General features: G+C 41.8%; 1 protein-coding gene across 2 annotated transcripts in view; it reads left to right on the plus strand.

Moving 5' to 3' along the window:
* KREMEN1 (kringle containing transmembrane protein 1) overlaps positions 1-22,455 on the plus strand; it is a 69,881-nt gene that overhangs the window by 12,404 nt on the left and 35,022 nt on the right. For both annotated transcript variants that reach the window (XM_023190706.1, XM_023190707.1), the window contains 2 exons: positions 9,657-9,819; positions 13,942-14,033. In XM_023190706.1, coding sequence (XP_023046474.1) covers positions 9,657-9,819; positions 13,942-14,033 — 255 coding nt within the window. The remainder of the gene's footprint in view (positions 1-9,656; positions 9,820-13,941; positions 14,034-22,455) is intronic.

The raw sequence follows: 22,455 nt of genomic DNA on the forward strand, positions 1-22,455 counted from the left end.
AAGCAACTAATGCGTAAAACATTGCAGTGATTTTTGTTGTGGTAATTCCACTTTGGGCAAAAGGGCAGCTTGTTCTGTGGTCATTTGGCACTGTTATTACATAATCCAAGAACATGATATATGAATATCGATTTTAGATGGCTAACTTTATGGCTGAATTTATTTATAGTTCTTGAAAAAAGGCTAAGGTAGATTAATTTCAAAATAACATGTTGGTAACTATTTTCAAGATGTCCTTTGAAAAATTTTTTATTTTTTATTTGTTCAGGACGCAAATAGAGAAGAGTATGCAAGGAAGTCCCATGTATCTGTCTCCCGACTCCCACAATTATTAACCATGGCTAATGTTATTTCATCTATACCTTACTTATTTCATTCCCCTTACTACATTATTTTGTAACCAATTTCAGATAAGTTACCTCATCTGTAAACATTTTAGTATGTACCTCTAAATGCTAAGGATTCCCTTCAAAAATATAGTAATAGTACTATTATTACACCTGGAAAAAAGGATAATTCCTTAATGCCATCAAATATCCAGTCAATGCTCAAATTTTCCTGGTTGTCTTATTAGTATTTTTTACACTTCAGTCAAGATCTAAACAGGGTGTATTTAGATAATGTGAGTCCTAAATCTCTATTAACCCTTAGATTTCCCCTTTTTTTATTTTCTTGCAATTTACTTGCTGAAGATATAGTTTGTTTTAAGCAAGAAGAATGCCTAAGTAGGCCGGGCACAATAGCTCTTGCCTGTATTCCTATCACTTTGGGAGGCAGAGGCAGGTGGAGAGCTTGAGCCAAGGAGTTTGAGATTGGCCTAGACAATGTAGACCCCATATCTACAAAAAATTAAAAAATTAGCCAGGTGTAGTGACACATGCCTATAGTCGCAGCTATGTGGGAGGCTGAGATGGGAGGATCACTTGAGCCCGCGAGGTAGAGGCTGCAGTGAGCCATGATTGCTCCACTGCACTCCAGCCTGTGTGACAGAGCAACACCCTGACTTTAAAAAAAAGAAAAAAAGGGCCTAAATGCCTCTGAGAGGGAAGGCCCACATGGGAGGTGAGGTTTGTTTTTTTTAACCATAGGATTCTTACTTCCATTAGAGAAATATAGAATTAGAGAATTTTAAGTCTGGAAGAGATTTTTAGCCATGAGTCCTTTCCAGACACAGCACCCCAGACTTTTGAATCTGAGTTTCATTTTGTTAGATCTTGAACTTGAAATTGTAGACATTTACAGTGAAGGGACGTTGAGATAATGTGGCTCAACCCTCCTAATTTCACAGATGAGGAAACCAGGGAAGAAACTGAGGCCGAATGATGTCTGGTTGGTTTGTTCAAACCACAGTGTTAGCTGCTTCTCTGATATCATTTCCCCTTTATTGCACTGATTCTCCATATGTACTATGTATGTACAGGGTTGTTGTTTTTTCCCTAAACTGTCCTCTCTCTATTCTAGATCTGATGACATTCCTCTGTGTAATTGTAGAACTCACTGCTCTTGGAGAGCCAGTTTTGAAGACGGGAGTGTGTCCTATCATAGCCTCAGTGGTGTTGGGTTGGAAAAGGCTGGGAACCCCTGCCTTCCCAGGGCCACAGGCCCCTTTACTACAGGGTTTCACATAACTGAAAGCAGCTTTCCCATAGTGCTTTTGAGCATCTGAGGGCAAAGGGTAGTCTGCCCAGGAGCTTTGAAGTGGTACAAGTTCCCACTGGGCACCAGTCTGTATTTGAAACCCAACAGGGCAATAGGTGTGCTATGTGAATATTTGACAACACTGTCATGTTGCCCTCTCTCTATATATATGTTTTTTGAGATAGGGTCTCACTCCGTTGCCCAGGCTAGAATGCAGTGGCATGACCATGGCTCACTGCAGCTTTGACTTCCTGGGCTCCACGTCAGCCTCCCAAATAACTAGGATTATAAGCACATACCACCACACCCAGCACATTTTGAATTTTAATTTTAATTTTGTAGAGATGGGGTCTCCCTATGTTGCCCAGGCTGGTCTTGAACTCCTGGGCTCAAGTGATCCTCTTGCCTTTGCCTCCCAAAGTTCTGGGATTACAGGCATGAGCCATACCCTCTAAATATTAAAAAAAAAAAAAAAAACAAAAAAAGAAAAAAGCATTTACACCTAAACCTTAGATTTCTATAATCTATCCACCTACCAAGCTTCATAGACATTTTTTAAAGAGCAAAGGATATTCTCATTGGAATATGTTCTCTACCGTCTTGCTTTAAGATGCAAGCTTTATTCACTGTTTTAATGTGAATTGATTCATGTTGATTTCAAGCCAGGTTGAAACCAGACAGATTCTTCCAACATAAGATCAGTAGAAGTGCTAAGTGGTCCCACAGAGAACAGAGACTTAACATTGGTGGATTAAAAAAAAAAAATGACTCTCACAAGCATCATATATAGAGATCTAGCTAGCAATTCTACCAGAAAACCAGGAATATTCTAGATTCAATATGATAAAAATGTTGTATTTCTCAATAGTGTGTTTTTGGACAAATTAAGAATTACCTACTTATAGAGCTTTACAGAGAGCATATTCTTCAGCTTTATTAAATCTTACCAAAGATTAGGATGTCTTTTAGATTAACTACTGGATTAACTACTGTTTTCCTACCACCATCTTATACATGTCAAGTTTGTTTTTTTTTTAATGGAGTTTCGCTCTTGTTGCCCAGGCTGGAGTACAATGGTGCGATCTTGGCTCACTGCAACCTCCGCCTCCCGGGTTTAAGTGATTCTCCTGCCTCAGCCTCCCAAGTAGCTGGGATTACAGGCATGCACCACCATGCCTGGCTAATTTTGTATTTTTAGTAGAGATGGGGGTTTCTCCATATTGATCAGGCTGGTCTTGAACTCCTGACCTCAGGTGATCTGCACACCTCGCCCTCCCAAAGTGCTGGGATTACAGGTGTGAGCCACTGTGCCCGGCCAAGTTTTAATTATTTTAAAAGAATACCTTGTTATAGTTTAAACATGAACTTTACAACTACAGAGCAGGTATTATACAATCTGGCAGAGTTTTTCCTGGGACTTTATTAACTTGTGTCTTCCTCACTTATGATTAGTATAAATATTGAATTATGTAATGTTAGTAGCATAAATAAATGAAGATGTGTTTCATCATATTTACAGCTGAAATTTTGGTTAAGAAAAACCTGGCCAGGCGCAGTGGCTCAAGCCTGTAATCCCAGCACTTTGGGAGGCCGAGACAGGTGGATCATGAGGTCAGGAGATCGAGACCATGCTGGCTAACACAGTGAAACCCCAACTCTCCTAAAAAATACAGAAAACTAGCCGGGCGAGGTGGCAGGTGCCTGTAGTCCCAGCTACTCAGGAGGCTGAGGCAGGAGAATGGCATAAACCCAGGAGGCGGAGCTTGCAGTGAGCTGAGATCCGGTCACTGCACTCCAGCCTGGGTGATAGAGCGAGACTCCGTCTCAAAAAAAAAAAAAAAGAAAAAGTAAAACCTATTTGCTTCTCTGTATCTTTTTCCCTTACTGCTTATCCATTGAGCACTAGGATTCAACACAGGATTCAAACTATATATATGTTCCATTTTGATGGTAGCCTAACTTTAAACAGAATTGTAGTAGGATGATGTGCCCACATACTCATGTTATCTTGCCTTTTATAGCTAATTATTTTATGGACCAGAATAATGTGCCACACACACCCACCCACCCACACACACACACATTTTGAGATGGGGTTCTCACTCTGTCACCCAGGGTATGGTGCTGTGGTGTGATCTTGGCTCACTGCAACCTCTGCCTCCCAGGCTCAAATGATCCTCCTACCTCAGCCTCCTGAGTAGTTGTGACCACAAGCCCACACCACCATGCTTGGCTAATTTTTTATATTTTTGGTAGAGATGGGGTTTCGCCATGTTGCCCAGGCTGGTCTCGAACTCCTGATATCAAGTGATCTGCACGCCTCAGCCTCCCAAAGTGCTGGGATTACAGGTGTGAGCCACCGTGCCTAGCCTCAGAATAACCTAAATTATCATGATGCTTATAATATTTCTAAGCTTATATAAAGCTTGATTATTTTTATACCTTTATGATTATACAATAATAATTTTTGGATACCTGTTATGTACCGAGTACTTTACTTGCACACCTTCCAATTCTTCCAACTGCCCTGAGCTGTAGATAATCAAATCCCTCAATTTGCAAGTCAAGAAACTGAAGCTCAAAGAGGTTAGGCAAGTGCTTGTAACTTGTAAACTGAAAAGCTGAGGTCTGGTTCTAGAGCCCCTAACATACACTTTCCATACTATACCACATTGTTGCTAGAAGTTGTGTGATAAAGAAAACAAAAATTACTGAAAACGTTTTCCTAGCTTTTCTCCTACCCCACAGGCTGTACTTTCTCAGTCATCATTGCAAAGTGTGATATGTTGGAGGGCCCCAGGGCTCAGCCCCAGATGCTGGGGCTGATACACACAGAATCCTATTCTCTCTACACATAAGTGCTGGGGACCATATTTCTAGCTTTAGCCTCAGCCTTTTTGCTGAACTCCAGACTCATGTAGCCGTTTGCTTACTCTACATCTCCATTCAGTTTTCTGAAGATGTCAAACTTAACCTACCCAAAACCAAATTCTTGATTCTACCCCAGAAATACTCTGACATTCCTGAGCTCTCCCTATTACAGTAAATGGTATCACTACTCACCTGGTTGCTCAGGCCCTTTTGGTGTGCTGTGTGACCCCTCTGTCTCTCAGACCCGTATTCAAACCCCCAGCAAATACTTTTGCCACTACCTTCAAAATATATCTGGAATCGGTCCACTTCTTACCGCCCCACAGCTGCCAGCCTAGTCCAGGCCATCCTTCTTTCTCGCCCATCCTTCTACGGTAACTACCTACTTTTCTCCTTGCCTAGTTCCTGCCTGTCAACGGATTTTCCTCCACCCAACAGCTAGACAATTCTATTAAAAGATAAGTCACAAAAATAAATAAATAAAAATAAAGATAAGTCACATTATGTCATTCCCCTGCTCTAAACCCTCCAGTGGCTTCCGCTTACACTTAGAACAAAAGCCAAAATCTCATTTATCTAACCCTCAAGACCTTACACATCCTGGCCTTGCCTGCCCTTCCCTGCTCATTCTCCTGCTCCAGTCAGATTAGAGGAGTGGCTTTGTAGCTCCCCAAACCTGCCAAGCATATTGCCATTTGCAGAGGCTTTGCATTTGCTGGACCCTCTGCTGGTTACACACCTCCCGCCTCATTCACTGGGTTTGCTTCCTCCCTTCATCCACAACTCTGCTCACTAGGCTTTCCTTGACCTACTCTAAGAGAGAACCCTCACCATTCCATCTTACTCCCTTTCCTCTGCTTCATTCCTTCTAATAGCAGTTATCACTGTATGACATTCATTTCCATCAGTTTATTATAAACATGTAAGCCCCATGAATACAGGATATTTGTTCGTCTCTGTAACCCAGGGCTGTGAACAGTGCCAGGCACATAGTATTGAATAAATATTTGCTGAATTAATTAATGAATAATTTCCTAGACATTAGATCTCTTGCTTTCACTCATTATCTTTTCACTGAATACATAAATAAACAGTTGGCTCAGTGTGTGTGTGTTTCATATTGGTTTAAGCCACTCCTTGCTTATTTAGCCAAAGCGTACATCAGTTTCATAGCAGTAGAAAATAAGGGAGGCTGGGAGCTACATGATAGAACTTACGAACACAAAGAAGGAAACAACAGACACTGGGGTCTACTTGAGGGTGGAGGGAGGGAGGAGGGAAAGCAGCAGGAAAGAGAACTGTTGGGTACCTGGGTGATGAAATAATCTGTACAACAAACCCCTGTGTCATGAATTTACCTATGCAACAGACCTTCACGTGTACCCCTGAACCCAAAATAAAAGTTAAAGAAATTTAACATAATCACGATAGAAGACAGTATGGAAGTTCCTCAAATGATTCAAAATAGAATGACCATATTCCAGCAATCTCAGTTCTAGGTATATAGTCAAAGGAAATAAAATCACTGTTTTGAAGGAAAAAAAAATAAGGGAGGTAGGGTCCTATTTACCTAATATACACCCTAGTACTCTGATGAAATCAAGATGCACTAGATGACTTTAAATGCAGAGCATTCAAATTTGTTTTCCATGCTTTTCTCCATCATTTATATGTACTGGGCAAGTCTAGTCAAAAAATAATCACAGAATCTGATACACTGCCTCAGTTTCACCAGTGTAACTGAGAATAAGATTGGATCTGAGAGGAACAGACCCAAGCAAAGAAGCCTGCACTTTCCCGTTTCCACTCTCAGATCCATCTCGTTTCCATGAGCACTGCCATGTGTGTGGATTTTATTTATTTATTTATTGAGACTGAGTTTCACTCTTGTTGCCCCGGCTGGAGTGCAATGGTGCGATCTCAGCTCACCACAACCTCTACCTCCTGGGTTCAAGCGATTCTCCTGCCTCAGCCTCCCAAGTAGCTGGGATTACAGGCATGCACCACCACCCCCAGCTAATTTTGTATTTTTAGTAGAGACGGCGTTTCTCCATGTTGGCCAGGCTGGTCTCGAACTCCCAACCTCAGGTGATCCACCTGCCTCAGCCTCCCAAAGTGCTGGGATTACAGGCTTGAGCCACTGTGCCCAGCCATGGATTCTTTTTATTACACATTCTGCCATATTCTTTTGTATTACAAACCGAGTCATCTGAGTCTCAGGAACCCTACCTGTCCTGCAGGTTGCTATGTATAGCTAAGACCTTCCATTGATCTATTGAGCTGCATTTCTGGACCTGGATCACCCTTCACACTTTTTAAAAAAAAATTATTTTTATCCTATTTATTTAAGAAGTACAGTATGATGTTTTGATATGCAAGTTCTGATAGGAGAAAAACATGTATTAACACACAGCAATTAAAATTCTAGCCATTGGTAAAGGTTGGCTGATGTTCTTAGAATCATCTAGTCTAGTGATTCTCAAACCTAATTACTTAACAGAACCACCTGGGCTGCCTTTCAGAAATATAGGTTTTAGGTCCTGCTCTAGCTCTGGGGTTGGGAGAGAGCTCTGGTGTGTCTGGTGTGGTACATACCACACACATTGTCTCTCTCTCTCTTTCTCTGTCTCTCTCTCAGATAACATATATTCCTTGTGATAGTACGTGTTGTGAAGCAAACAGAGGGCAGAAAAATAGGAGTAAAGATGATAAGAAGGGCTTTCTGAGAAGGTAGTATTCAGTCTGTGATGGGAAGTATTAGGGGAAGAACACTTTGGGCAGGAAATAGCATAGTGTGTTCACAGAATTAAAAGCAGACCAGGGTGGCTGGAGCACAGCGAGTGAGTAAGGGAAGAGCTCTGCTTCAATGGGAGGAAGGGGCTGAGGCTGCATCACAGAGGCCTTGCACACACCAAGGAAGAGTCTGAGTTTTGTTTTGAGTGCCATCATTCTCTTAAGAACTATGGAGAATGGATTGTAAGAGAACAAAAGTGGAAGCTGTGAGACCCAAACTGTTCTCTGATGATAAAAGGGACTATACTGGTGGCATCAAAGATGGAGAGGAGAAGGCAGTTTCAGGGTATATGTTTTAGGGAAGTCAACAGGACTTGCTGATGAATCGGAAGTGGAGTGAGGGAGAGAATCGGGGAAGCAAGAATGATGCCGAAGAGGTTCCATTAGAGGCAGTATAGGGTATGGTCGAGTGCCCAGTTCCCTTATCTGCAAAATGGGGTACTAAGGTACCTCTCTGGGTTGGTGGCAAGTTGACATTTGTAAAGCACTTAGACAGAGTATGGCACATGGTAAAACACTGTGTAAATATTAGAAGTGATTTGGATGATGTTTATTCATCCAAGGTCGCACAGCTGGTCAGCAGCAGGTCCAGGACAAGAAGCCAAGGCTTAGTCTCTTGGTTTAGTGCATTTTATGCTACACTGAGCTGCCTCCTTCAATTTATGCCTCCTTTGAACTTATTTATGCAGACTCTTGGTAGAGGAGTTTGGTCCTCATGGTACATGAAGAATTGCACTTATCATAACACATGAACGTTGCACCAGACATGATAAATTGCTAGGGTTGGTGGGGCGTGGTGGCTCACACCTATAATTCCAGCACTTTGGGAGGCCCAGGTGGGTGGATCACTTGAGGTTGGGAGTTTGAGACCAGCCTGGCCAACATGGTGAAACCCTGTCTCTACTAAAAACACAAAATTAGCTGGGCATGGTGGAGGGCGCCTGTAATCCCTATTACTAGGGAGGCCAAGGCAAGAGAATCACTTGAACCTGGGAGGCAGAGGTTGCAGTGAGCTGAGATTGCACCACTACACTCCAGCCTGGGCAACAGAGCGAGACTCCATCTCAAAAAATAAAAATAATAAAAAATAAATTGCTAGGGTTTCCTGCACAGGTGGATGTTCAGATTATTTTGGCTATCCATAAAATGGTGCCGTTCCAGACAAAACACAGGGCCTGGATGGTTGGAGGAAGGGGGTGCTAGAAGAGAGATGTTCTGTGGATAGATTGAAGTATTAAAAGAAATATCTTCCGGAATGCATTCATGTTGTTCAGACGCTTAGACTGGAGTAGGCACATGGATGACAACAGGAGATGGTATTAAGAGTCTTTAATACTGGAAGTTATAGGTCAATGCTTGCCAGGAGAAGGAAAGAAATGCAGCTACGCATGCTAGTGTAACTCCCCCAGATTGTCAGTTTTCTAGTGATATATCTTAAAGAAGTGTTTGAAGTGCTTCTATCTGTCAGTTTCAACTAAGCTAATTTTAAAAAGTTGTTCTTTGTACTGTGCCTGTCTCATGAACCTCTTTGAGTTTAATGCATGCAATATGTGGGTGAAAATCCTATCAGCCTCAGTCCCCATCCCCCAAAGTCTGAGAAGCAGATTTTAGAAACACATTGTTGCACCTGTGAGGATTTGTCATTTTCTTAAATTGGACCTGAGACCATTTTCAATGTGCCTCATCAAAAGAATTTCAGAAAGAGGTGAGAGAAAATGCCAGCCCGGCCCTTCCTCCCTCATGTTGATTGTGTGTTTTGTTGCACCCCTATCTCAAACAGCATGGGGAGGACTGTTCTTCATTACCAGGGAATGTGAGTCATTCCCAGATTTGTGTGATTGGGATTCCAAAGCATTGCTGTATCCGATGGTCTTATTAAATCCAAGTGTCAGTGCAGCCTTTCAGACTGTAGGGGAGAGCTCAGTTACAGCTGGTGACCTGGTTCTAGTTACCACACAGAGACACTGGCTAAAGCAGTGACCCCCTCCGAGTACCCAGAATTCCACATGGATGGCTGTTACCAACTGTTCCCAGATTTGGGGGTTTCCTGGTTCACTTCATGGGCTTCAGTACACTTCAGCTCCCTGTTTATATCCTAGTTGGGATCTGTATACTTTAGGGGAAAATGTTCTAGTGTCTGTAGACAAGCTAGTGCCAAGATTAGCCTAGCTTTTTGAGGGTACCTTGTTTCAGATTTGTTCAGCCCCAGAAGTGTTAACTGCACTGTGTCCAGGATCTAGCAAGACACTATCCATTTCCAACTTGGTCCAAACAAAACAAAACATCAACCAAAGAGGGAGGAAACTATGAATGTTGCCAGAAAATTAGTTTGCTCTGTCTTTTCTTTCTTCTAGAGTGTTTCACAGCCAATGGTGCGGATTATAGGGGAACACAGAACTGGACAGCACTACAAGGCGGGAAGCCATGTCTGTTTTGGAACGAGACTTTCCAGCATCCATACAACACTCTGAAATACCCCAACGGGGAGGGGGGCCTGGGTGAGCACAACTATTGCAGGTAAGATGGGACCACTCAGTACTTTAAAACAATAGATATATATCTGGTCTCTTCTTCCAACCCCTTTCATCCCAGCTCACAACTAGGGAAAGTCTTTTGGCCAACTCAAGAGACTTATCTTGTCAGTTTTTAAAATAGTTCTTCCACACCTTACACACACACACACAAATACACACAAATTTACCATTGTTTTCCACATGGGTTGCTTTAAAGTGACTTTCAAAGCTCTGCTTTTCTGTCTGATCACTTCTTTGTCTCTTTTGGAGGGTTTTCTTAGTTAGCCCTACCACCAGTGGACAATACACAGTTAGCAGAGCAGCCTACGCTACTGAGAATGTTGTGGTCAAACAGCACCATCTGTGACCGAAACTCCCTCTGCTTCTGAGCAAAGGAAGCTGCCTACATTATTCTACCTCCGGCCAGCCCAGGATAACCTTGCTCTGGGAACAGCTGTATCCATCATATGTGTGCCATTTACTTCCTTTTAGTAGACTAAGGTGTTACTTCGCTTTTCACCTCCTGTCTGACTCTAGCAGGAGATCTTAACCTGACATCCATAGTGCTTCAAATGTGTATTCACAATTTCCTGGGGATGATCCATAGCTTTGATCAGCTTCTCAGAGTTATCTGTGATTGAAAACAAATTCAGGATCACTGATATGTAGGGTCCAGAACAAAGATTGTAAGCACTCTCGGTTATACATTTGTGCCACTTATGCCCAAGATCCTGGTAATGAGGCTCATGGTTCAGCAATGCATTGAATTTAATTATTAGTAGGACAGGTGCGAAGGCAGCCTCTTGAGCCATTGGGATAGGGAAAAATGATTGTTGAACTATACACCGTGTCCCTGGTTCTATATACATTGGAATCTGAACCATGGCACTGTTGATGCAGCTAAGCCAACATATATTTTCCTGTATTGTGTGGGCCACACTGTTTACCTTCTGCCATCTGCATACCTTTGCTAACACTCTAGGGCCCTTGTAGTTGTCTCAAAGTCACCAGGCCTTTAGTCTATGGTTTCTTTATCCCTATACCTTCGCCTATCTTGTATCAACTGACCATTCCCTCCTAGTTGCTATTGACTTATTTTGTTTGTTATACAAGTGTTAAAAGCTTGTTCTTAAAAAAAAAATCTCAAACAGTACAAATATATGTTATTTAAATAGTTAGAGTTCCCCATTTTACCTATTTTCCCTGAAACCCTCCCCACCAAGTCCCAAGTCCCAGAGACAACCAATTTAGGTATTTGCCCCTTCACATTCTGCTATCTGTTGTCTTTTATTGTTCAAGTTACACATGCTCATTAACTAATTCTTTTATATTTTATTTTCCAAGTTATACATGTTAATTTATCTTTTGCATAAATTAAAAAATTAGTCCCACCCCAATTTTTATTACCTTCCCATAGGTTTTCTATTCGTAGGAATAGTTGGTTGGGTTGGGAAGAGTGTTTAGGAAGAGAGACAAGTATTTGGTTTTTGTTTTTCCATAGTTACTCATCTTCTTGTTCCACAGTGTCTCTTGGTAGTAGGCTGTTGGTTTATTCTATTGCTCTGTTGCTTCCTACCAAGCAAGTCTTCTCAGAAGAGCTCATGTTTTTAAGTCTGAATTTAAGGTAAAATTTAAGTTTCCAGTGAGGCCTAATTTATGTGAAAAATTTTTCTTTCTTGTGGATTAGCACCCACTTCTACTCACAGGCTCCTAGAAATGTACCTGTAAACATCCATTAAGAGAGCAGTGAGAGCCAGGAGGGACCACCTTTCTCCTTAGCCCTGGTCAGCCATCAAATCAAACCCTCTCGTTTGATTTGATGGAATGTAGGAGACCTGAACTATTTAATACCAGTTTGTACTTTGGAAAAGGGAAGCTGAAATTGTTAATTATCACATCAAAGAGTCCAGGCCTTTTGTTTTAGCACTGCAGCAAAGTCAAGGATGAATTTGCTTGTTCTTTATTAAGCTATTCTGATGCTTTTCAATATGGTTATGACATTGATAATAAACAGTTTTCTAAGGGCTTTACCAAATAAATACATCAAAGCTGAACACTGAATAGAGGGAGGAAAATGACGGTGAAATACTGTTTAAAGAAGGGCTTTGTACAAGTTTTCCTACTTTGATTCCTCAGCTGACACCCGACACCGTGTTTGTTTTGTGTGACTTTTTCAGACCCATCACATTAGAGACGTCTGAGAGTTGGCGAGTGATGGGAATGCACTTTTCTGGGCTCAAAGTAACTGGCTTAGAAGGGAGGGCAGAGACTGGGGAAGAGCAGAGTTGGTGCTGGCACCTGCCTTTGGGCACAAGAAACAAAAGGACCCTTTGTACTTTGGGGAAGCTTATCTTCTAGGCTACACGACAGGCTTAGTCCACTCTGGCCTGATAGGGGTTACTCCCAGCTCCTGTTGCAGGATCTTTATGCCCATTTCCGGCCTAACCGGAGTGTCAGCTTTCCAGTGTTCTGAGTCTAAATAAAAGGGGCTTGGAAAGCAGTGAAGAGAGGCGAGGCTTTTCTGTGTGTCCAGTAGCCCCTGCCGTTTTATTTATCTGCTTCAGTAGTGTTGCTTGTTATTGTTATGCCACCTATGAGTTGGAAAGACCTTAAAGCATATTTACTCCAGGCCATTCTCATTTAGAAATGTGAAATAGATCTTTAAAAATATTATCTCCATATCAGAAGTTGGTACCTCATGACAGGATCACAAGTTCTAGCTGAGGCTCTGTCGCAGTTTTCTTCAGTATTCTCTGAGGAGTCAGCATTTTGAGGAAGGAATGGCACCCATTTCTAGCAAATGTGAGCCTGATCCTGGTGAAAGCTTGTCAGTGGAGCCTTTATTTTATTTTTATTTTTATTTTTTAATTTTTGAGACAGAGTTTCGCTCTTGTTGCACCCAGCCCAGTGGAGTCTTTATTAAGTGAATTTTATTTTACTGTTTAAAAATTACACCATTGGAGTATTCAATATAGAGGAAATAAAATAAAACCAGAAAAGAAAAAAGTTGAAATCACCAATAGTTCCAGTGTCTAGAGACACTTTATAAGAGTTTGGTGTACATTCTTTCCTAAATAAGTTCTTTTCAAAACATGGGATTACGTCATCTATTGGGTTTTATAACTGCCTCTTTAAACACACATCTAAGAAGGCTGGGCATGGTGGCTCACGCCTGTAATCTCAGCACTTTGGGAGGCCGAGATGGGCGGATCACTTGAGGTCAGGAGTTGGAGACCAGACTGGCCAACATGGTGAAACCCCACCTCTACTAAAAACAAAAAAAACAAAAATTAGCCAGGCATGGTGGCGGGCACCTGTAGTCCCAGCTATTTGAGAGGCGTGAGGCAGGAGAATCGCTTGAGCCTGGGAGTTGGAGGTTGTAGTGAACCAAGATCACGCCACTGCACTCCAGCCCAGGTGACAGAGTGAGAGTCCATCTCAAAAAAAAAAAAAAAAAAAAAGCCTCATAAGCGATTGTGAATATATTTGCAAATTAATAAGACTGGTCTCTATACCACATATTCTCTTCTGTGGATATACAATTTATTTAATCAATCCTTTATTGTTGGATATTTGCTATTTCCATCTGTTTTTTTGTATTATAAAAGTGTTTTGTTGAACATCTTTATAGATAAGATTTCCTTAGAATAAATTCCTAAAGAGGAAATTGCCAAGTGGAAGGCTTGCATATTTCTAGGTCCTTTGGCTCTAATTCCCAAATTGCTGCTCTGACCATTTGTGTCAGCTCGCATATTCATCAGCAGCGCTGAGAGCCCCTATGCTCACTCAGCCTTGGAATCTCCACGTTCACATTCAAGGTGCCAGTGCTATTTGGCATGATGTGTGCAGTGGCCATTTGTCCTAGTTATACTACAGTGAATTTGCCTAAACATATATTACCATTGCTCACTTCCCCCCAAACTCTTAAGTATATGTCAGAGCAGACATATTTGTTCTTGTAATATTACCATTTTTTCCCTTTTGATGAGAGACGGCACTGAGATACAGACCAACTATTAGAGAGAATACAGAAGCTAAAGCATTTCCTTTTCTGTAAAACTGAAAAGCAATGAACCAGCTGAATTAAAACATCAGAAGTCATCAGTTTTGTCCTTTTCCCCAACAGAAACCCAGATGGAGACGTGAGCCCCTGGTGCTATGTGGCAGAGCACGAGGATGGTGTCTACTGGAAGTACTGTGAGATACCTGCTTGCCAGAGTAAGACTATAATACCCAATGTGATGGTTTACAGGACTGTGAACACTAAGAGTGCGGAGAGGGAAGCCCCTGCCAGAGTCAGGTAGTTAGGCTGGTGGATTTCATGGAGCATGTGAAAGGAGAAGCCATCCTGGGCTAAGGATTTTCACTTCTCTTGTTGAGGCTTTTCAGGAATAGGAATGCTGATTTCCTTGGCACCTCATTCTAAAGGTATTCCCTTGATGGGTAAGCCCCATGAGAATTCCTACTTTTGGTTAATTTCTGATTCTTTCAGGGATAGAGAGGGCAACCGCTCAGAAGCAGGCTAGGGGAAAAAGTATCTTGTACTTTTTGGAATGAACATCTTTATACACAGTGAAACTCAGTGATGGCACTACTTATTATTTGGATTTGAATAGGTCCCCAGAAGTGATATTTGGTAAATACCTTGTTAAATACCATACAAAGCTGATGTGGTAGTTCTTTTACCCTCATTAGCCTAACATGTTCTACTGTTTATAATAATAACTCACAACCCAGTTTCTTCAGCCTTTTACTAAAATGCCTGTTTTCTAACTGTTTCATTCATTTATTCCCTGGGTTTTTTTTTTTTTTTTTTTGAGACAGACTCTTGCTGTGTCTCCAGGCTGGAGTGCTGTGGTGTGATCTCAGCTCACTGCAACCTCTGCCTCCTGGGTTCAAGCGATTCTCCTGCCTCAGCTTCCTCAGTAGCTGGAACTACAGGCATATGTCATCATGCCCAGATAATTTTTGTATTTTAGTAGAGATGGGGTTTCACCATGTTGACCAAGATGGTCTTGATCTCCTGACTTCATGATCCAAAGTGCTGGGATTACAGGTGTGAGCCACCGCACCCAGCACTTGTATTCACTGTTTATTATATGCAAACTACAAAGACAATAGGATACGCTGACCTTCGGGAGTGTATGGTATAGGAGGAATCTTAAAAAGATACAGTCATGCACCACGCAAAACAGACCACATATACAATGGTGGTCCCATATGGAGTATTTAAACTGATTGTTCAGTCAGTTACAGATCACACTTCTTTTTCTACTCTTCTTTCTTCCTTCTTTCTTTCCTTCTCACTACTGCACTTGACTAATCTTTTTTTTTTTTTTGAGACAGAGTCTCACTCTGTCGCCCAGGCTGGAGTGCAGTGGCGCCATCTCGGCTCACTGCAACCTCCACCTCCTGGGTTCAAGTGATTCTCCTGCCTCAGCCTCCCAAGTAGCTGGGATTACAGGCATGTGCCACCACACCTGGCTAATTTTGTATTTTTAGTAGGGACGGGGTTTCTCCATGTGGTCAGGCTGGTCTTGAACTCCTGACCTCAGGTAATCTGCCTGCCTTGACCTCCCAAAGTGCTGGGATTACAGGCATGGACTAGTCTTTATATATGTGTATAAAGATTATAATGGAGCTGAAAAATTTCTGTTGCCTACTGATGTTGTAGTGCAACACGTTGCTCATGCGTTTGTGGTGATGCTGGTATAAATAAACCCACTGTACTTCCAGTCACACAGAAGTATAACATATACAATTATGTATAGTACATAATACTTGATAATGATAGTAAACAACTATGTGACTGGTTTATGTATTTACTATACTGAATTTTTACTGTTATTTTAGAGTATATTCCTTCTACTTATTAAAAAAGTAGTTAACTGTGAAACAGCCTCAGGCAGGTCCTTCAGGAGGTATTCCAGAAGAAGGCATTGTTTTCACAGGAGATGACAGCTCCATGTGTGTTATTGCTCCCTTCCAGTGGGACAAAATGTGGAGGTGGAAGACAGTGATACTGATGATCCTGACCTTGTGTGGCCTAGGTTATTGTGTGTGTTTGTATCTTAGTTTTTAACAGAAAGTTTAAAAAGTAAACGAAAGTAAAACATTTTAAAAATATAATAGAAAAAAGCTTATAGAAGAAGGGTATAAAGGCTGGGCATGTTGGCTCACACCTGTAATCCCAGCACTTTGGGAGGCTGAAGCGGGCAGATCACTTGAAGCCAGGAGTTCCAGACCAGCTTGGCCAACATAGTAAAACCCCATCTCTACTAAAAACACAAAAATTAGACAGGTTTGGTGGCATGCACCTGTAATCCCATGTACTTGGGAGGCTGAGCAACAAGAATCACTTGAACCTGGGAGGCAAAGATTGCATTGAGCCGAGATCATGCCACTGCACTCCAGTCTGGCCAACACAAGAGTCTGTTTCCAAAAAAAAAAAAAAAAAAGAAGGATATAAAGAAAGGAAGAAAATATTTTTGTACAGCTATACAATGTGTGTTGTAAGCTAAGTGTTATTATGAAATAGTCAAAATGCTGAAGTAATTAAAAAGTTTATAAAGTAAAAAAGTTACAGTAAGCTAAGGTTAATTTATTATTCAAGAAAAATAATTTTTAATGAATTTAGTGTAGCCTAAATGTTCAGTGTTTATAAAGTCTACAGTAATGTACAGCAATGTCCTAGGCCTTCACATTCACTCACCACTCACTGACTGACTCACCCAGAGCAACTTGCAGTCCTGCAGGCTCCATTCATGGCAAGTGCCATGATACAGGTAAATGAATTTTTATCTTGTATACAGTATTTTTACTGTACCTTTTCTATGTTTAGATATGCTTAGATACATAAGTACTTACCATTATGTTACAGTTGCCTACAGTATTCAGTACAGTAACATGCTGCTCAGATTTGTAGCCTAGGAGTGACAGGCTATCCCATTATAGACTAGGTGTGTAGTAGGCTATCCCATCTCAGTTTGTGCAAGTGCACTCTATTATGGTCACACAACAACAAAATTATATGACAATGCAGTTCTCAGAACGAATCCTTGCCTAAGAGATACATGACTATACTTTTAAACAAGGTAGAGAAAATACTGTGTGTAGAAAGCTCTTGCAGAAGGTTTGAACCACAGAAACTAAAGCAAGATCTGGTTCTATAAGGAGTCTATTAATGTAGTATATATAATGTATTTTAAAACATGCCAAAAGAGCTCCGTGCCTAGAGCTGAAGAAAAAGACAGTGCATTCATAACATTCTATCTGGGTTATTTTTTTTCTTATTATTTAAACCTACTCTTTGCCTTGCCATCTTTCTCACCTCTCAGGTCAGGAGGCTTGTGTATGGGACCTGGGTACCCTTTCACTGGTACCTGGAATCTGAATTCTGAGGCCTTGGAGGGGGGAAAGGCAGCCCCCGACCAGACTTCGTGCTCACCTTTTGTAATTTAAACGCCCAGATGTCAACACTTCCTGGCAGTTCAGGCTTAGCTTCACTATTCTTCCGACCTGAGTGTGCCTTCTTCCAGTCCCCAAATTGAGAAAACAGTAAAGACCAGAAGAATGGGCTTTTGCTCAGTCTGCTTAATCAAATTTCTAAAATGAAAAACATCTCATTTGCCTCTAGTTATGTAAAGAAGAAAGAGGCAGAGGGAAAGGAAAGCAGATTTTCCTCGGTCCATTTGTTCAACACAAAGATAGTCTTTTAGTACTATCTTTCTGTCATTCTCTTGGGAGTGGTAAAGAGGGGGTTTCAATCTGGGCACTTTTATTTGGAAAGATAATCTTCGACTTGTATTTCTAAAATACAATCTGGGCCAATAGGAGCTGATTCATGTGGTCATTGAAACCAGGTTCCAGAAGAGATAATTATAACAAAATGCTATAAACCACTTAGTATGTGTCTAATTTATAATATTTACCGGATATGCTTTACTGTTCCAAAAAAGGAAAATTAAATATTATTTCAATTTTTCTGTGGCCCCTTGATAACCCTCTAAAATCTCTAAAGCTAGCCTTGAGTTGGTCTGGGCAGAGAGATTTGTAGAAGTTGGGAATGAGAGCTCTATAGTACCTGATTTCTAGGGATAGAGGGTGGGTGGTGTCTGGCTTTGGTTCTTTGGAAAACCCTTCAGTTTACCCTGTGGGGACCAGGGCTTCCCATCAGGCCGGACCTCAGACACAGAGTCTGGCAGCATATTGTGCTTCTAGTGTGTCTGATTAACATAGTTGAGCAAAATCTCTTGTGTAGTTTGTAGCAAGAGACGTTGGTAATTGCCTAGCGGATTTAACAGAGATACAACCTGCCTATTTTAGGCCATTTTTACTCTATTTCTGGATGTGGAGTCACAATTTTCATGAATAATACTAAACCTCTGCGTGAAGCCTGCTATTCATGATTAGCATTGAACTTGTCATACAGAAAAAGGTCTGTGACATGATCGGATTCCTGGAAAGTTCATATCTGAATATAACAGACCCAGCAGGAGCCAGGGAGAATGAATATTTAGGGACAAAGCAGAATCTGGCTGAATGGTGGGCCATTGTGTGGAAACCAGATCTCTGCCCCTTGGTGTGTTATGTATAGAGCTACAACAAGCAGGAGGCAGACCTGAAGTACGACTCAAATGGGAGCAGAGAGAAATCTGAACTGCTCTTGACCTGCAGAGCATGGAACAGAACTTACCGTTAAAAGAACAACTCAGAGGTAATTGGATTTGCCCCTGAAACTGCTTCTGCCAGTATGTTTCTCAGAAACCCTAAGTTCTTATTGCAGCCAGGAGAAATTCAGACTTCAAAAGCAAATTCCAACGCCACCGGGTTTAACATGTCTCTAGATCCCACACTTTAGATCTCTAAGGCCTGTTGGTTTGACTATTGAGAGCTGTCTTGTTTGCTGAAAAACATTCCCCCAATTTCTACAAATCCAGCCATAAAAATTCATCTTTGAATTAGGGACATTTAAATACAGACGAGTATTAGATTATATTAAGGAATTACTGTCAATTTTATTAGCTACGATAATGGCATGGTGGTTAAGTCCTTTAAAATTACAGATACTGAAATATTTGTGGTTGAAATGACATAATATTTGGGATTTGTTTTAAAACAATCCAGCCCCCCAAAGAGTGACTAGGTGGGGGTGAGGGAAATAGATGAAACAAGAATGGTTTTTAAAAAGTGGATATTTGTCGATGCTGGGTGATGGGTTCATTATTCTTTCCCACTTTTGTGTATGTTTGAAACTTTGCATAATAAAAAGATAAAATTTAAAATTATTTTTATAATATTTTAAAGAGTACATAAACACAGCATTCTGAGTATCTAGATTCAAATATGTAACATGATTAACCTAAATTGTAGTACTTTTTTTTTTTTTTTGAGACAGAGTCTTGCCCTGTCACATAGGTTGGAGAGAAGTGGTGAAATCTTGGCTCATTGCAGCCTCTACCTCTTAGGCTCTAGCAGTCTTCCCACCTCAGCCTCCTGAGTAGCTAGGCCTACAGGCACAGGCCATCACAGCTGGATAATTTGTGTATTTTTTGTAGAGACAGGGTTTTGCCATGTTCCCCTAGCCGGTCTCGTACTCACGGGCTCAGCAATCCTCCTGCCTTGGCCTCCCAAATTGCTGGGATTACAGGAATGAGCCACCGCGCCCAGCCAATTGTAATACTTTTACACATAGCCCACAGGTATCTGACATCATTGTTAAAGTTAGTTATTAAAGTTTTAGTTATTAAACTTGTTAAAACTATTAGTTATTTAAAGTTATTAAAACTATTAATTATTGAGGTTAAAGTTAGTAAATAAAGTTTAAAAATCACAAGAACTTGGCTGGGTGCAGTGGCTCATGCCTGTAATCCCAGCACTTTGGGAGGCCAATGTGGGCAGATCACCTGAGGTCAGGATTTCAAAACCAGCCTGGCCAACATGGCGAAACCCCATCTCCACTACAAATACGAAAATAAACCAGGCATGGTGGTGCATGTCTGTAGTCCCAGCTACTCAGGAGGCTGAGGCAGGAGGATCACTTGAACCTGGGAGGCAGTGGTTGCAGTGAGCTGAGATGGTGCCATTGCACTACAGCCTGGGTGACAGAGTGAGACTCCATCTCAAAAAATAAAATCACAAGAGCTTTAGACATATTTCAAAGTTATTAGTTGTGTCAAATGACATCTCTTAAGCTCTGACCATCTGTCAGACCTTGTACAAAATGGGGTCACAAGGATAGTATGTTCTGCAGCCTGTGGGGAATCCTCAGTCTGAGACCGAAGACAGACACATAAACAGATAAGCATATGCAAAATACTCTATAATGAGTGAGGTGGGCAAAAGGTTGGGAGCACCCAGGAGGGCCATCTGTTTGGCATGGTAGGGAGGCAAGTGCTATTGTCTGTTGAAGAGGGCTTCTGGAAAGAGTGGGGTCTTAGTTTAGGTCTTCTCTACTTTAAAGTACATCCAGTCACCTGGCATCTTATTAAAATACAGATTTTTTTTTTATTTTTTGAGACGGAGTCTGGCTCTGTCTCCCGGGCTGGAGTGCAGTGGCGCGATCTGGGCTCACTGCAAGCTCCGCCTCCCGGGTTCATGCCATAAAATACAGATTCTTATCAGTAGGTCTAGAACAGGCCTGTTACATTTCTAACAAGTTTCTGGGATGCCAGAGCTGCAGGACTACACTTTAAGGAGCAAGGTTCTAGATGTTAGGGCTGGGTGGGGTGGGGGTAGTGAGGGCATTGGAGGCAAAGGGAACAGTTTGTGTCCATGCATGTGCGTGCGCATGCACACACACACACACATACACACACACACGCACTGATGAATTCCAAGCAAGTTGGTGTTGCTGAAACATAAATTTTAAGAAGAAGGGGGCAGGAGATGAGGACTGAGAAGTAGACAGGGCTAGATGATGTCAGGTCTTACGGTCTGGGCATGAAGCCTGGACCTGATCCAGGAAGATGGTGATGAAGCTGAGGTGAGGGCTGAGTGTCTGAAGGAGACATTTCTCCATAGTTCCTTAAACCTCTGTATTAAGGATTTGGGTCAAGATTTCCCACTTTTAACCTATGATAAGTTCTTTAGTGATTGTATCATTCACACAGATCAGCCCTAAGAGGATGCCAGCAGTCGCACCTCTGCAATACATGTGGAACCTTAGGTCCATCTCAGCTGGTGACCTCACCAGCTCAGCTTTCTTCTAACTAACTAATACCTGGACTTGTTAAAAATAGATTTAAAGTAGATTTCAGATGTTAGTATTTGCCTTACAAAAGTCAGCCCAAAAAATAGGATGTGAAAGCTTCCTATTCTCCCTGATAAGAGTTTTTAAAACTGTGTTACAGTTTGAGTAAAAAGCTAAGGGCACTGCGGCAGTGGTGGTCAAGGCAGTTTCTCAATTATAGAAAATGTTTTGTTTCTGTCAGCACTTTCTATGTTTTAATGTCAGCACTGCTTTCTAGTATGTTTCAGCTATTGCTGAGTGCCTACTATGTACAAAAAGCACTTATATTCATTTCACATTATCTCTTTTTTTTTTTTTTTTTTTTGAGACAGAGGCTCGCTCTGTCACCCAGGCTGGAGTGCAGTGGTGTGATCTCAGCTCACTGCAAGCTCCACCTCCCGGGTTCACGCCATTCTCCTGCCTCAGCCTCCCGAGTAGCTGGGACTCCAGGTACCCGCCACCACGCCCAGCTAATTTTTTGTGTGTGTTTTTAATAGAGATGGGGTTTCACCTTGTTAGCCAAGATGGTCTCAATCTCCTGACCTCATGATCTGACCGACTCAGCCTCCCAACACAGTATCTTGTTTAACCTTTTCAACAATCCCATGAAGCAGATGGCATGTCTACTCTCCTGCCTCCATTTCTCAGATAAGAAAATTGAGCCTAGATAGTTAAGTGATTTGATGAGGATTACAGTCTGAGTCAAACAGGATTTTTGACTAGGATTCCTGATAGCAAGGCCAGTGCCTTTTCCTTCTAGCACTTGAGAACAGTCATATTTCCTTTATTTCCTTGAAAACAGGGGCTCTGGGATGGATTTGGGCTACTGTTGAGGTCATTCTTCAGAATTTTCTTTTTTTTTTTTTTTTGAGACAGAGTCTCGCTCTGTCGCCCAGGCTGGAGTGCAGTGGCCGGATCTCAGCTCACTGCAAGCTCCGTCTCCCGGGTTCACGCCATTCTCCTGCCTCAGCCTCCCGAGTGGCTGGGACTACAGGCGCCCGCCACCTCACCCGGCTATATTTTTTAGTAGAGACGGGGTTTCACCGTGTTCACCAGGATGATCTCGATCTCCTGACCTCGTGATCCGCCCGTCTCGGCCTCCCAAAGTGCTGGGATTACAGGCTTGAGCCACCGCGCCCGGCCCAGAATTTTCTTTGTGAATTGTTTGGAAATTAAAGTTTGAAATTCTGATAGTATGGTGAATTATTAAGATTGCTTTTGTGACATTGTGGAAACCAAAGGATTAACTCAGTGGCGACAGAGGGTCTGCAGTTCATGCTGTTAGCTCTAAGTCATTTTCTTTTCTTCTTTGGCTTTGGGAAATCCCAAGCCCCAGGAGTAAAGCAGGCTGAGATGGGATCCGGGAAGCATTTGCTATTCAGCAGAGCCACTCTGCAGTATGCTGGGCTA

The sequence above is a fragment of the Piliocolobus tephrosceles genome, chromosome 19 (assembly GCF_002776525.5).
Source record: "Piliocolobus tephrosceles isolate RC106 chromosome 19, ASM277652v3, whole genome shotgun sequence".
Classification (NCBI taxonomy): Eukaryota; Metazoa; Chordata; class Mammalia; order Primates; family Cercopithecidae; genus Piliocolobus; species Piliocolobus tephrosceles.